Raw genomic sequence first — 17,075 nt, 5'->3', positions numbered from 1 at the left:
AATTGGGTGGGTTTGTAGCTTTAAATAAGAAAATTTTAATTTCTGAGGTGAATGGTATTACTCAGGGGCACAGGTAGAAAGGGAACCTCATGAATAAGAAGGCAATGAACTACTGAATCGAGAAAATATGAGACAAACTCTATTCAATACTCCATAATGGCCTACATGGGAAAAGAATTTTAAAAAGTGGATATATGTATAACTGATTCACTCTGCTGTACACCTGAAACTAACACTACATTGTAAATCAACTATAAAAGAAAAGAACACCTACACTTCTGACCAACAACAAAGAGACGAGCTCTCCAGTCCTGTGAGGCCTGGGCTCCTTGAGTGGCCAAGAGGGAAAAGGGAGGGCCTGGGGCAGAAAGGCCCTTGATAGCTCATTCTGCTATGCAGCCACGAGCTAAACACCTCATCCTGGAAAAGGGCCTAAGTCCTCACTGTATCCTCAGGTGCTAGAACACTGCCCAGCTCATAATGGGCATTCAAACATATTTGTTTTATGAACGAAGTGGGATTGTCTCACAAATTTAGATAGTGTAAAGAACAGCATTTCTGGATCAATGCAACATTTCCTGCTGCTGGTGATAACAGTCACCGTGAAGGCCCACGTTGAGTCTCCTGTATGGACACGTTCTCTCTCCTTCAGAACAGTCTATGTCTGGATTAGACCAGGTCCTCTAAAAAGCAGACGCCAAGACAGGGTTCGAAATACAAGAAATTTATTAGGGGAAACATCTATGAGAGAAAAGGGAGAGGGAGCCAGGGGAGGCTGGAAGAGGCAAGCAATGCAGGTCTGGCCCCAGGGGAAGGAGACAAGGTGGGAGAAGGAAGGTGGGGTGGATGCATGTTAGACTGCAGTGCAGTTCTAGAAAAAGTCTGACCAGACCATCAGGGACTCCTCGAGCCAAGGCTGCCTGTCAGAGGACTCCAGAGTCCCCAGGAATGAGACTGCTTTAGTACCCCTGCTGTGCTTACTCACTGGCTGGGGGCAGACTTGGACCCATGGCCTTCACACTAAAGCAGCGATGGAACCTTACAGCAGCTGGGCCCAATGGTCGATTCCACTCCCTGAAGCGGGAGATCTGGGGGTGCCTCATGGCTGCCACTGCTTCCAGAATCCATATTCTTTCCACTACACTATCATGGCCACTAGTCCTCCCCTGGACCTCTAACAATTCCCATCACCACTGCAGTACTGCGATTCATTAAATCTAACATGCCACTAATACTAAGACACTCCATATTTTTACATACTATTAAAAAAAAATGATGACGACATCTTCATTTACTATCTTAACTCTAAGAGCTTTTATATTTACTGAAAAAGCTCTTTGGGCAGTTAGATATATTTTTATCACATATCCCTCTTGTGTACACTTTTTAAAAAGACAATAAGCAAAATATACTTCAGATATTTCTAAAGCTTTTTCAGAGTCCAACTCTTCCAAATCACTTTTCAGCTCAGTCACCAATGTCTGGTTTTCCCCACACATTTCTTCCTCTGTACCATCAAGAATCTTGGAGCTGCACCGTTTAAGGGGTGCTCCCTTAAATCCCAGATACTACGGTGTCTGGGATTTTCTTCCAAGATGCCGGCACCCACTCTTTAGGTACTAATACTGGTACTTCCTCGACCCATCCAGAAGGTCTCAATGGCAGGTCTCCCATCCACCATCAGGGTTCATAATTTCTTCCTTCAGCGGACCTTAAGTGGTTTGCTGACTGAAGCAGTGAGGGGCTACAGCTGTCCAAACAGGCCAGGAGAATTAAAAACCAAATTCACGTTTCCTCCTGACTGCTGCCTGGGGGATACACCTCACCCATATTCGAAGGGGGAGGGGAGGGTATTAAATCTCGAGGAGCTCAAGGCAAGGACCAGGAGATAGGAGAAAGATGCTCTTTTCATCTCTGTCACTAACTTGTGCTGTAAATCAAATCCCTCCACCTCACTGTTCCTGTTCCCCCCCCCCTTTTTTTTTTCATTGAAGGGGTTAAATCTAAGTTTCCCTAAGTTCCCCCTCAGCTCTTTGTTTTAGGAGTCTAGGCCGTACCTTTGAGTATTTCACGACAGGATCTGAATGAAAATAGTTTCCTCATGAAACTGTGGACTCAGCTGAACTAATTCCCACTAAGGGAACCAGTCCTCTGGATGAGAGAGCTGACTGCGCGGACTGGTTACATTCTGGCGCCCCCTGTTGGAGGTGGGGGAGTAAATAGCAGGAACCCACACCTGCTTTTTACTCTTTCACGTCAGGATTGACTAGTTTATGGCAAGAGCGAGCTGATTCCGCAGAAGCAGAGAACAAGCCCAAGGAGCTGAAACACAGGAAACGTAAGTTTCAGTAGGGAAGGAGCATCTGATGATGACAAGGCTGTGAGGGCACAAATGACAGTGAGTCACCAATGGCAAAGACGCTGAGTCAGGAGGCAAGGCCACACACGAAAATGGTCAGCAAGGAGCCCAGGCCTCCTGCCCGTGACACGTGCACTCATGACAGAAGTCAGATTTGAGTTAGCCCTGACTGTGGCCTCTAGAGGATTCTAGGTCAGAGAAAGATCTCAAAAGGTGCATTCCTGAAGAACAGGTTTCACAATGACATCTGCCTCTGACTGAATTGTAATGAATGTACAAGAAAAACAGTGCTGTCCAATTGTAAAGGTCAGTTCCAAGGAGAAAAGTTCTTCATGAATTTCCATCACTGACAGGGGGGATTCCCTGCTGGTCCAGTGGTTAGGACTCCACGCGTTCACTGCTGTGGGCCCAGGTTTGATCCCTGGTCAGGGAACTAAGATCCCACAAGCTGCATGCAGCCAAAAAATAAAAAAAGTTTTAAAAAAAATGTAGAACACTGACAGTTTTTAAACTAAACTGAGAAATGTTTCTGTAAGTTCAAGGGATATTCTTTCCCAGCTGAACGTGACTGCCAAGAGAATTCTGCATTAAAAAAATGTGTCACTTTATCTGTAAAAGAACTGATTAAAGTAGGTTTGATACACCATATATTAGATAAACACTAAAGGCACAATCTTTCCAATGGCATGTAATACCTTAGATACTTATCACACTATAGAAACTCGTAAGCAATGTTAAACACAAATTAAGGCACGCTAAAATTCCGAACAGCAGAAACTTGTTCCTTTATAATAAACTAATATAGTCCAAAACTCTTTGGAAACGACACGTAAAAGCTTAGGGTCTTGAAGACTACTTTAACATCCTGGGAAGCATAAAGTCGTCAAAAAGCCATTCATCGTGTTTCCAACGTTCAGACAGATCTAGCTACAAGACTAGGACGAAAGCCGGTGGAGATTTCACTTGCACCCTAGGCCAGTGGTTCTGCTGTCAGCAGGTTGCACAATGACCTGGAGGCCTTATTAAAACACAGCCTGATGGGCCCCACCCCAGAGTTCCCGATTCAGTAGGTCTGGGGTGCGACCCAAGAATGTGCATTTCTAGCAAGTTCCCAGGTGATGCTACTGCTACTAGTGCAGGGACCCAGCTTTGAGAACCACTGCCCTAGGGTGTACTAAAGAAAGAATATCATAAAAATTCCTCCCCAGAAATAAAAGATATTTAGTTCATTGTTAACCAACAAATATTATTTTAATAACATCATGAAGGACTTTTGAAATTTTAAAAGAGTCAGAGAAAGTTTGAAACAAAAATCAGTGTCAAAACTCCCAAAAGATATAGAAATCACTTAACCAAATGCCTCTGTAAGATCCTTGAGAAAATGAAAGAATGATGAGAAAGGAGTGAAGCAAATCAGACGAGGGCTGAAGAAACACCCATCGTGTCTTGCCTGGAAGCATCTAGTCCCCTACATATGAATCTTCAAGTTTCGAACTTTCAAAGATGCGAACGTGCGTTCCATCAACGTCAGGCATGAGTGAAATTGCAGCTTGGCCTCCGTCTCCTATTGCTGAGGATCCTTCAGCTCTACCCTCTCCCACCTCCTCTCCTCCTCCACTCAGTAACTCCTCTTGCCTGTTCACTCGATGCCAGCCCCTGTATGCCAGCTGTTGTACTGTACTACTGTACTTTCCAAGGTACTGTACTGTAAGACTAAAAATGTTCTATTTTTTGTGTTTGTTTTTTATGCATTATTTGTAAGAGAAGTATTACAGTACAGTAATACTGTAATTACTATTACAGTACAGTACTATATAGCCAATGATATTAGTTGGGTACCTAGGCTAACTTTGTTAGACTTAACCACCAGGTTCTCAGAACGGAACTCGGTTCATATGCAGGGGACTTACTGTATTAACAAAAGCCTTCAGGATTCAGAAGCTTAGTGCCTTCTTTATCCAGACGGAAGCTCAAGGCCAATCACCCAGCAAGTGTTCCCTGGCCCAGTGTTTTCACAAGAGTGAAATCCGTTGTGGGGAAAAACATGGGGAAGGGGAAAAAAAAAAAGAAAGAAAGAGGTCTCAAAAGCCAAAAGAGTCTGTATACATGGGGCTTCCCTGGTGGCACAGTGGTTGGGAATCTGTCTGCCAATGCAGGGGACACGGGTTCGATCTCTGGTCCGGGAGGATCCCACATGCCACGGAGCAACTAAGCCCAAGTGCCACAACTACTGAGCCCGCATGCTGCAACTACTGAGGCCCACATGCCTGAGCCCGTGCTCCACAACAAGAGAAGCCACCGAAATGAGAGGCCCGCGCACCCCAACGAAGAGTAGCCCACCACAACTAGGGAAAGCCCGCGCGCAGCAACAAAGATCCAACACAGCCAAAAGTAAATAATAAATTTATTTTTTTTTAAATGGTCCACATCAAAAAATAAAGTCTGTGTACACACAGGGTCTTCCTGCTCAAGGGAGAGAAGGATGCAGCTGCGGGACAAGACACCCCCCATGTCTGCTGGCCAGCTCAGTCGCCCCCGGCCCCTTCTGGATGAGGAGCAAGCACCTTTTGTGCACCATCGGGCAGCGAGCTCTCCCTTCTCTCTCCCGGCGTCCCCTCCTCCCCCAAGCTTCCCTCCCCCGCGGGGTCTCACGCAAATGCCCTGATGTGCCAGAACCTTCAGACGCTGAGAGTCACATTTCAGCAACAGACAAAAACTGAAAGACAGGATGACAGGATGCATGCAGAGAAGTAAATGCAACATGAAGGGCTTTCAAAAGAACACCATGAACACGACAGCACTATTTTAAAAGTCCTTAAATTCCTGGACAGCTGCCCACCTCAGATAAGTACAGCATGTCCTGCCACGCCAGGGAGAACCATGTCCGGAATTCTGGCAGGGAAACACCGCACAGGACTTTCCTTGGAGGACACGCACGGAAGCGACACAGCCATCCTGGCCACTAACGGTGCCCGGCTCTCCACCTCTAGGTTGGCAATATTATCAGGAAAAACTACTGGCTTGAAAACACTGTCCTGAAAAAGGCAATATTGGCCTTTTCAAGGACATAGCACATCCATTCAAAGAAATTTGACTTTCATGCATGGAGGGAACCACTGATTTCCCAGACTGGCCTTCTCTCCACTTTCCAACACTTCATTTGAATAGCTACAGAGCTGGACACTAGTGGGGGGCGCGGCAGGGCAGTGATATGCAAACATAGTCCTCCTTCATTCTCAAATTCAATCCATTTTCCCTTAAGGAAGTGAAACTGGGGCTTCACTTCCATCTTTCCTTCCCTGGCTAACTCTGATGTGTCAACTCAGACCAGAAATGATGTCTCCAAAGCGCCTTCCCCGAATTCCCCAATAACTGTTACCACAATGCACGCTTTCAGCAATCTCCCCAGCAGACAGCCCGCCACTCAAGGGGAGGAACGATGCCTTTGTCTCGATGGCGCTTGGCACAGTGCTGGCCACAGTGTTTGCTCAACTATGCATGTGTATCTAGCCTACTGAGGTAGAGAGGAGGCACGTGACCATATACACCCAGTGGCTCAAAACCAACAAACAAGCACATCTTCCTGACTGTGGAGCTTCCAGACTCATGTCTTCATACCTTAAAGCCCTAAGTCCTACATTTTAACATTTATTCAGGAGATGGAAAGCTTTTGAAAAAATATCTGGCATTGATCTTTGCCTTCTGAAACACAGATTATAGATATCTTTTAACATTTTAATGACTCAGCCTTAATTATAAATGTCTAATTATTATGCTGCACCATCATTTAATTTAGGACTTTGGGAAATACTAATCACCTTTTTTTAATTGAAGTAGAGTTGATTTACAACGTTTTGTTGATTGCTGCTGTACAGCAAAGTGATTCAGTTATATATACGTATACATTCTTTTTTATATTCTTTTCCATAATGGTTTATCCCAGGATAACTGAATACAGTCCCCTGTGCTGTACAGTATGACCTTGTTGTTTATCCATTCTATATATAAAAGTTTGCATCTGCTAACCCCAAACTCCCGGTCCATTCCTCCCCCATCCCCCCAACCCGCCCCAGCAGCCACAATTCTGTTCTCTCTGTCTGTGAGTCTGTTTCTGTTTGCGTGGCTTGCAGGATCTTAGTTCCCCAACCAGGGATCGAACCTGTGCCCCTTGCAGTGCAAGTGCAGAGTACTAACCACTGGACCACCAGGGAATTCCCGTGTCATATTTTAGATTCCATATATAAGTGATATCATATGGTATTTGTCTTTCTCTTTCTGACTTACTTCACTTAGTATGATAATCTCTCGTTCCATCCATGTTGCTGCAAATGGCATGATTTCATTCTTTTTTATGGCTGAGTAATATTCCAGTGTGTGTGTGTGTGTGTGTGTGTGTGTGTGTGTGTGTGTGTGTGTGTGTACACATACATATACCACATCTTCTTTATCCATTCATCTGGATAGGTTGCTTCCATGCCTCAGCTATTGTAAATAGTGCTGCTATGAATATAGGGGTGCATGTATCTTTTTGAATTATAGTTTTGCCTGGATATATGCTCAGGAGGGGGACTGCTGGATCATATGGTAACTCTACTTTTCTGAGGAACCTCCATACTGTTCTCCATAGTGGCTGCACCAACTTACATTCCCACCAACAGTGTAGGAGGATTCCTTTTCTCCACACCCTCTCCAGCATCTGTTATTTGTAAACTTCTGAAAGATGGTCATTCTGACGAGTGTGAGGTGGTACCTCCTGTAGTTTTGATTTGCATTTCTCTAATGATTAGTGATGTTGAGCATCTTTTCATGTGCCCACTGACTAACCAATTTTAAAGATTAAGTGACCATAAAGACTGTTAAACTCTTAGAACCAATCTTAGAATATTTCTACTTCTGTTTTACAGCTATCATTTTGCATACCTTTTTTAATATGTGGCTTTTAACATGCTGCTACTCTGTGGCAATTTTAAGGAAAACACGAGTTTTTCAAAGTTCTCAGAAAGCACTGGCATCCACTTTAGCTCCTGAAAGGCCTTCCTTATCTCCTTGTCCCTGTGTTGGTGGGTATGAGCTTGTTAAACTATACAAACACCCCCCACAAGCCATGTCTCTGCCCCACAAGCTCCAGTTCAAATACTGCTTCTTTCACAAAGCCTTTCCCAACCAGCATAGGCTTAGCTGCTCCCCTCCCCAGGCAACCACACCCTATACTTTTGTTCAGCACTTAGTATAACATATTTTAATTCACTTTTTACCAGTTACTCTCCAGGGCCACACTGGATACTTCTTGAGGAAGCTATCTTTTCTTATGCAAAAGTTTCAGGCTGGGGACTTCTCTGGTGGTGCAGTGGTTAAGAATCCGCCTGCCAATGCAGGGGACACGGGTTCGAGCCCTGGTCCGGGAAGATCCCACATGCCACGGAGCAACTAAGCCTGTGTGCCACTACTGAGCCTGCGCTCTAGAGCCCACGAGCCACAACTACTGAGCCCACGAGCCACAACTACTGAAGCCCGCATGCCTAGAGCCTGTTCTCCTCAACAAAGAGAAGCCACCACAATGAGAAGCCCGAGCACCGCAACAAAGAGAAGCCCCCACTCGCCGCAACTAGAGAAAGCCCGCACACAGCAACGAAGACCCAATGCAGCCACAAAAAAAAAGTTTCAGGCTGGTGTCGAGGAAATCATCAAAGATTTGTTGTCTACGAAGTGTTCAAAGCTATTTCATGAACCAAAAGTAGCCATAATGATGCCACGCACTTTTCATGGTTTAAAAAAAAAGTGGTCACTGACTACCAAGATTAGACAGAAACACCCAAATAACGTCAATATGGGTTAAATGCCTTTTTTTTTCACTTTCGTTATTATTCATTTTATTATTATAACTCAATGATAACTCAGGAAGAGTGCTATTTTAAAGGTTTTTTAAAATGAATGGAAGAGTACCAGGAATTCCTGTCAAGGGGAAAAGCGAGAAAGAAAAACCTCTAGATTAAATGGGACTTAGAAACTTATCAGTCAAATGCAACGTATTTGGATCCAGATTCAAACCGACTGTTACAGGACGCAGGCATGAGGAGGAAACAAAATGTAAATGAATATCAGGGGAAAAAATGAATATGGCCTAATTCTTTGTAATCTCAAGGAATTATTATTTGTTTTTAGGTGTGACAAGTATATTTTGGTTCATAAAGAGAGTTATCTTTGAGAGTTATACACTGAAGTATTTATGGATGAAACGATGTAATACTGGGCTTTCTGTCAAAACAATGGCGGTGGGGTGGTGAGGAGTATAGGAGAAACAAGGCTGGTTGTGTGGCAATGGTTATCAAAGGCGAATATTGAGCACATGTAGCTTAATTATATTTTCCTTTCTGTTTGCGCATGCTCAAAATTTTCCAAACTAAAAAGTTAAACTAGGGCTTCCCTGGTGGCACAGTGGTTGGGAGTCCGCCTGCCGATGCAGGGGACACGGGTTTGTGCCCCAGTCCGGGAGGATCCCACATGCCGCGGAGCGGCTGGGCCCGTGAGCCATGGCTGCTGAGCCCTGCGCGTCCGGAGCCTGTGCTCCGCAATGGGAGAGACCACAGCAGTGAGAGGCCCGCGTACCGCAAAAAAAAAAAAAAAAAAAAAAGTTAAGCTAATAATTTTTTAAAAAGCATTAGGCGTCCTGTTAATTCTGTGGTTGGTAGTAACTGCCCTCCACTGCTTTCTGCCTTTGGATAGATTCCTGCTATCCGGCAGGAACTGCCATTCCCGCAAATGGGTTGGAACATGCTGTCCCATTCCTTTCTGAGGTTCGTGGCCTTATACAGACAACATCCTACTCCTACTTCTACCCAGCACTGGAAACCCAGCCCTGTCATCCTCATTCTGCCTAAGACAGAGACCCCATCAACCCCCATCATAGCTGAAGATTAAATCAATAGGTCAGTTAACAAGAGCTCTGAGAACCATGCTTTCTTTATCAGACAGCCTGGAGCTAAGACCACATTCCAGCCAACTCATCTCAAGGAACAAAAAAAGGAAATACAGTCGTCCCTCAGTATCCAGTGGGGACTGTTCCAGGATCCCCATGGACACCAAAATCCAAGGATGCTTAAGTCCCTTATATAAAATGGCATGGTATTTGCGTATAACCTATGCACACCCTCCTATATACTTTAAATCATCTCTAGATGATTTACAATATGTAATACAGGCAGACAGACCTCAGAGATATTGCAGGTTCAATTCCAGATCACTGCAATAATGCGAATGTTGGTAAAGCGAGTCACACGTATTTTGTGGTTTCCCAGTATATACAAGTTATGTTTTCACTGTGCTATGATTCATTAAGTATGCAATAATAGCATTATGTCTTTAAAAAACAACGTACATACCTTAATTTAAAAAAAATACTTTATTGCTAAAAAATGCAAGCCATCAGCTGAGCCTTCAGTGAGTTGTGATTTCTTTGCCATAGTACCGTTAAAGATCACCGATCACAGACCACCATAACAAATATAATAATAATAATGACAAAGTTTGAACTATAACAAGAACTACCAAAATATGACAGAGACAAAAAGTGAGCAAATGCTATTGGAAAAATGGTGCCTGAAGACTTGGCTTGACACAAGGTTGCCACAAACCTTCAATATATGAAAAAAACAGCATCTGCGAAGCACAATGAAGTGAAGTGCAATAAAACAAGGTATGGAGGCTTCCCTGGTGGCGCAGTGGTTAAGAATCCGCCTGCCAATGCAGGGGACACGGGTTCGAGCCCTGGTCCGGGAAGATCCCACATGGCGCGGAGCAACTAAGCGCATGCGCCACAGCTACTGAGCCTGCACTCTAGAGTCCGCAAGCCACAACTACTGAAGCCCATGCTCCGCAACAAGAGAAGCCACCGCAATGAGAAGCCCGCGGACCGCAACGAAGAGTAGCCCCCTGCTCACCGCAACCAGAGAAAGCCCGCGTGCAGCAACGAAGACCCAAGACAGCCAAAAATAAATAATTTTTAAAAAACTAAAAAAACACAAAACAAGGTATGCCTGTACAATGAAAATACTAAGTAAATAGTTGTGAACACAATGTAAATGCTAGGTAAACAGTTGTCAGCATGTGGTAAATTCAAGTTTTGCTTTTTGGAACTTTCTGGAATTTTTTTCAAATATTTTTTGATCTGCAGATACAGAATCCGTGGATACAGAGGGCCAACTATAGAATATCACTCTGTGTTTCTGCAGAGCTAAACCCCAGCACCACACTGCCTGAAACTCTCTTCCCCCAGATACCAGGATGCCTCCATAGTTCTCCACTGGAAAGGCCTTCCTTCCTTCGCCACTCTAGATGTAATGGTGCCCTGGCTCCTTGCTCTTCTCAATTTCATTTTTTTTTTTTTTGGCCACGCCACACGGCTTGTGGGCTCTTAGCTCCTGGATCAGGGATTGAACTTGAGCCCTCGGCAGTGAAAGCCCAGAGTCCTAACCACTGGACCACCATGGAATTCCCTCAATTTCATTTTGTAGCACTTACTGCTACTTGACAATGTGTTATACATTTGTTCATTTATCACCTCCCCTTTCCAAAATGTGACCTCCGTGAGGGGCTTTGCTTTGTTTGCGGCTGTGTGCTCAGATTCTAAACAGTAACTGAAACGTAAAAGGAAATCAAATACATATTTGCTGAATGCTCAGGGTCCCAGGAAAATACAACTAAATATCAAGGAGGATTGAGACCAGAAAGTTGATACTATGAACATAAACTAAGAACGCGCACTTCTACCACCCACACGTCCGCACCCACTTCATGCAATAGAAGGGTGGCTTCATGGCACTGCAGTTATCCACTCTCACATTTAGACTGCTCTGAAGAGCTTGAAAGATCTGTGACTATAGGAACACGTGAATAAGGGTTATGTATGTCACTCTGTGCCAGAAAAAACCTAGTGGGAGCACAGTACCTTCACGTGCCCGCTTCGGTAGTTACAATAGGCACAAATCATCTCAGAATTTAGGGTGCAGTGCGAATTACACTAGCGCTTTTAGAGGCCATAGGTCTCTGTCATGCTTCAGTCAAAAATCAGTGCTTTCCTCCTACTTCTTCTCCTACTCCAATTCTACCAGCTAGAAATCCCCACCAGCCACCAGCCAGATTGCAGCAACATCTAGGAAGCTGGCCACGCTGGCAGGTGGTCCAGGATGTCTGGTTGTGGCCTGACCGGGCTCTACCCCTTAGCTGCCATGCGATCCTGGGCAAGGTGCTGCACCTCCATTTCCTCATTGGTCAGTTAGGGGTCAATCACAGAGTCTATTTCATAAGGCTGATGTGAGAATTAAATGACTTAAACGTAGGGAAACAGCTTAGACCAGTACCAGGCACAGAGTAAAGGTTAACTGTCTTAGCTGCCATATTCAATATTATTACCACCACATCTGAACCCCCTCATACAGGAACACTTCCACATAATTCTAGGTAGTTCTCATTCTCGAGAACATAGAAAAATCAGATGGTCATTTTTTTTTTTAAACCTGAAAAAACTGGTGAAAATAGATAGTGTGTCATAATCCAATGGCGAGTCTGCTGTAAATCTTTGTTGAATGAATATCAGGAGAGAAATACAAAGTTTTCAGAAAGGTGGATAAATATTATTCAATACCCTCAAAATTCATGTTAAATAGCATCTACTCAATGCACTCAGCGTAGCATCCGGCACATGGAAAGCACTCAACAGAGGGGAGCTATTATTCACTACTACTGTGATCATGTATCTCAAGGCAAAGTGGGATTTTAAGGACTTCCAGGTTCGAGCTCTCTTCCTCTCCACACAGCCTAGAAATCCACAGAAGACTGAGGCAAGCTCCAACTGTGCCCTGCTGTCCTCTCCATAAGATGTTCTGCTTTTGTCTTCTTAACATATTAAGATTCTGCGTGAGACTCGATTTAAATGCGACTGCTCCAGGGCTAACAAAAATCTAGGAAGCACTGATATACTTCAACACAGTCTTTTACAGATGAAGACACAGGGTCTTGGTCTAGAGGTCCAGCAACTTATCCAGGATGGTCGGCACCCCTGGGGAACTAGAAATCCAGGCCCCCAAACCTCATCTGGGGATCTTTCCATTACTGTGCACTATTCATCCATGGACAAATGCACCAAAACTTCCACCAGAACCAGCTACCCAGATTTCCACCCCACTTAAAGATGGACTTGTTATTTTACACCCCACCACTCACCATAATTTCTCTCTGCTCTTCCAGATTCTTCAAAAAGTTAGAAAATTCACGTAACGAAGCATCTGTAAGAAGAAAGGAATGATTATTTCATGGTCAAAGCAAAGGAAAGCCAACCAAAACCCTGTCTTTACGCACCTATGCAGCGTTCATCGTCAGTCTCTGCATCGCCGATAAACTCAAATTTGAAGTCTCTGAGTGAATGAGCAAACTTCCGCTGGGCTGCCGAAAGACCTGGAAAGAAAGATGGAGTGATTACTTGGGTCCTTGTTTCAGGTCAAGGCTCAGCAGGAACTGATTCTTCCTCAGATGGCAGAGCTGTAGAGCTCTCCTCCACGTGAGCTGTGAGGAGACACAACCCAACTCCTCGGCCAAGGGGCCCATCGTCCCACCCGGGCGCACTCTGGTGGCTTGTCTTCTATGCTAATGCTCTGGGATGGAGCAGGTGCGGGAGAAATATATATATTGTTCCCGGAAGCACTTTCCCTTTCTCTACTCACTCAGGTCAGAACTTCCCGGACGCAAAAGTTCCGTCTATGATTAGGAGCACACACACTTGATAGTATCTCCCAGGGCTGGATGAGATCCAGCTGGCTGCCAGGGTTTCAAATATTAAGGGTCTCAAAGCTCAAAGTCAGCCAACCAGAGGCCCTAAACTGATGGTTCAACTCCAGCCAGAGAAATCCAGAGGATTCAAAGAGTATTCATAGAAAACAGCAGCAGGAACAGAAACCAAAGGCCACGTTTAAGTGGCAGAAAGAATTCATTCTGCAAAAGACCTACAGGTCCTCATTTTTCTTTCTTTTTATTGTCGTCATAGAAAATAGTGGAAAACCCAACTTCTACAACAGGCTAACAGTTATTTTATGGGCCATGCACCATGCTAGAGAATAGGTGTATTTTTAACTTTACTCAATACTCTTGAGAGTCTCTATTTAACCATGGAATGCCAAAGCTCCGAGATGTTAAATAACTCGCACAAAGTCACACAGGTACTACATCAGCAAAAGTCTGATCTATTCCAGAGCCATCTGTCCAAAACCCATGCCCTCACCAGGGTACAATTCTGCCTCTGGTCTAAAGCACTTTCAAAGAAGCTGCTTCCCAACTCCTGCACCCCGTATGGATCCTGGCTCACTACAATGAATACTGACAGATCGTGTTAAAGTAAAACTTCAGGTCAAGCAAACTGAAAAGTTGAACAAAACACAATCCATAATTTCTGATAAGAGTATTCAGGCAAAAAAATAAATATGAACAAAAGCGAACCACACAGTATAAATGCTGAGGGCTGTTTTGAATAAGTTGCTAAGATAGTAGGAGCAGCAATCTTCTCTTTCTTAGTCATGTATTATAGCTAACAGACAAGGAATGAAAGCAAAAAATTATTTTTACATTGGAAAATGTTTTTTGTTTTTTTTTTAACCAACTCTTGACCTCCAATCATTAAGTACAATGGTTCCCCAATGCCCTCCTCGACAAGCTGCTTCCTCTCACTTCTTAAACTTTCTAATCATGCTCACCAGCTCTTTCAGCTGCTGTCATGGTCTGGTTTCATGTTTTACTTTTTCTTAACAGACTCTATTTTGGAGTAGTTTTAGGTTCACAGCAAAGCTGGGCACAAGGTACAGAGATTTCCCCTAGACTCCCTGCCCGGACACAGGCATATCTTCCCCCATTATCAACATCCTCCACTGTCACAGTTTTTGAAACTTCATTCTTCCAAAGCTAAACCAGAAACCTTTTAGAAGATGATACAGGATTGTAATTTCTTACCCTTGGAGTAGAGAAGAAAAGCAAAACCATAATGTATAATGTGATGGATTGCAAGCACGGTCTGAATTCTCCACCCCTCCTTTGTAGGAGCTTCTCTTTTCAGTGGGACTCTGCAGCTCCTCGGGTAAAAGGTAGCGTCTATTTTCCCACCCCTTGAATCCGGGCTGGTCTTGCGGCCAAAGAATGTGGTAGAAGTGACACTGCGCTAATTCGGAGCCTCTAGCTCTAGAACCTTTGCACACCCATGCTCCACTCCCTTGGAAGCCTCTGGCGTCCACGTGATCAAGCCCACACTAGCCTGCTGGGTGATGAAACACATGTCGCCCAGGCCCCCTACCTATGGCCCCATGGGTCAGACATCCCACCCTCAGAAGCAGAGCTTCCCGCCATGCAGGAGGCAGTCCAGATGAGACCATACTGCCCAGTGTGCTGAGTCCAAACTGAAATAAATAAATGGCTGCTGTTTAGGCCACTGGAGGTGGGGGCGATTTGTTACAAAGCAATAAATAGACTAATATAGAAAGATTAAAAAATGTGACTGCATTAAAATTTTAAAGACATAAAAAGAGTGAAGAAAAGCACACACCCCGAAGGCACAAATAACAGCTATGAATCACTGAGGTAAGGCAGAAAGGCCAATAAAAAATGGGGCAAAACGCCTGAAAAAGCCCTTCACAGAAGGAAGTAAAGGAAATCCAAATGGCCCAAAACCACATGAAAAGGTGCTCAAAACTCATTAGTGATTATAAAAGTGACGAGAAAACCTCAACATACCTCAATACACTCATGAGATTGGCAAAATGTAATTAAGTCCGGCAACCTCAAGAACGGGTGTATGTCGAGCAACAAAAATTCTCATATACTGCCAGCGAGGGTAAAAACCGGTATAATTCCCCTTTAAGTACTTTGGCATTTTCTTGTAAGTTTGATGATACCCTACAACTCCCAATTGACCTTCTAGGCAAATCCCCAAGATAAACTTTTGCACATGTGTACTTACAGACATGTACTTTCTATAGCAGAACTGACCACAGCAATAGCCAAACACTGGAAAAGCAAATACCAAACAACAACCAACAGATGACTCAATTATACTATATTCATACGTTATAAAGTAAAAATAACAATAAATGTATGTATCAACTCAGGTTAACCTCACAATTTGGAGAGAAAGAAGCAAGCCATGAAAGAATACACACAGTATGGCTCTTTCATATAAAGTTCAAAGCAAGCTACACTAAACCCTATGTTTGGATTGCACGTATAGGTCACAAAATTACAGAACAGCACGTAAGTCATTATCTCAAAAGTCACACGATGTTTACCACTGGAAGCAAGGGAGGGGGACAGTCAGACAGCTACAAGGGGATTCAAGGTATTTTAGTTCATAACCTAGTGGTGAGTCTACGGCTATTTGCTTTATCTTTCTTCTTTAAAACATACGCTTGGTTCATATACTTCTGTACTTCCACCATAATTCCACGACTAAACAATAAAAATTTTTTAACCGTAAAAAAGTAAAGCCTGGCTATTGGAGTCACTCCCAAGTTAACTATTCTGTTGTAATCCAGGAAACCTACCATTATTGCCTACGATCTGGCCACACTGGCTTGCTCTTCGTTCACACGTGCCCAACTCATTCCAGAAGGGCACTGACAGGCTTCAAAGTGCTGTCCCACCCCTGGAAACGCTCCTTGCCCAGCCCCACCTTCACCTGGATGGCTCCTTCACAGAACCCTCCCCCTCGTACCATCACCCCCAAAAGAGCATCACCCCTCTGCCCTAAACTCTTCTCGATCCCATGGCGCTTAATCTTCTTCATAGCACTGATCACCTGAAACTGCCTTATTTAGTCAGTATTTCCTCCAGGTTATCTATTCTGCTGAAGAATATCCAGTCCCTGAGACAGCAGCCGACAGCCTTGTGCTTCCCTGCATCCCTGAAACAAAGACCACACAGGGCTTTTCTTTTTGAATTTATTTCATGCAGCTCTTTCCAAATATTAAGCGTGTGGGCTTATTATCATTTCTAATAACTTTATTCCATTTTGCTAATGCTTGCGCTGCCAGTCCTCAAAAGGGGCATGTAATTGGTTCTGTTTGTGTGTGTGTATACGTGCATATATGTGTGTATGTCTATATGTACTTATTTATAAATATTATATATAAATAATATACAAATGTGTTTATAATATGCAGATAACTATAAATACTGGTATAAATTCTATTTTTCCCCTCTGGAGCCATTTCCTTTGAGTATTTTATCCAAAATTACCAGATCAGGGACTTCCCTGGTGGTGCAGTGGTTAAGAATCCACCTGCCAATGCAGGGGACACGGGTTTGAGCCCTGGTCTGGGAAGATCCCACATGCCGCGGAGCCACAACTACTGAGCCTGCGCTCTAGAGCCCACAAGCCACAAATACTGAGACCACGTGTCACAACTACTGAAGCCCACGTGGCTAGAGCCCATGCTCCGCAACAAGAGAAGCCACCGCAATGAGAGGCCCGCGCACCACAACGAAGAGTAGCCCCCGCTCACCACAACTAGAGAAAGCCTGCACACAGCAACGAAGACCCAATGCAGCCAAAAACAGATACATAAAAAATAAATAAATTTATTTTTTTTTAAATTACCAGGTCAAAGGATATCTTAAAGACCATGCTTTCTTACGGTCAGGGCAGGATACTCTCCAGAAAGCTAAAATTTAAATGCGTCTGTTTTTC

General features: G+C 44.0%; 1 protein-coding gene and 1 non-coding gene across 6 annotated transcripts in view; both read right to left on the bottom strand.

Moving 5' to 3' along the window:
* The window catches only part of ARHGAP10 (Rho GTPase activating protein 10), a 325,463-nt gene that overhangs the window by 232,241 nt on the left and 76,147 nt on the right, over window positions 1–17,075 (bottom strand). For all 5 annotated transcript variants that reach the window (XR_007476997.1, XM_033402919.2, XM_004263621.4 and 2 more), the window contains exons 2-3: window positions 12,713–12,808; window positions 12,578–12,639 (exon numbers count right to left, since the gene is read on the bottom strand). Coding sequence is in view for 4 of the 5 variants with exons in the window: in XM_033402919.2 (XP_033258810.1) it covers window positions 12,578–12,639; window positions 12,713–12,808 (158 nt within the window). In the remaining variant the exon portion in view is untranslated. The remainder of the gene's footprint in view (window positions 1–12,577; window positions 12,640–12,712; window positions 12,809–17,075) is intronic.
* TRNAA-UGC (transfer RNA alanine (anticodon UGC)) lies at window positions 6,498–6,570 on the bottom strand. Its single transcript has one exon. It is a non-coding gene; the product is annotated as a tRNA-Ala (tRNA).

The sequence above is a fragment of the Orcinus orca genome, chromosome 4 (assembly GCF_937001465.1).
Source record: "Orcinus orca chromosome 4, mOrcOrc1.1, whole genome shotgun sequence".
NCBI lineage: Eukaryota > Metazoa > Chordata > Mammalia > Artiodactyla > Delphinidae > Orcinus > Orcinus orca.
The sequence above is the reverse complement of the archived record's forward strand: the minus strand, read 5'-3'. Positions and strand labels throughout refer to the sequence as shown.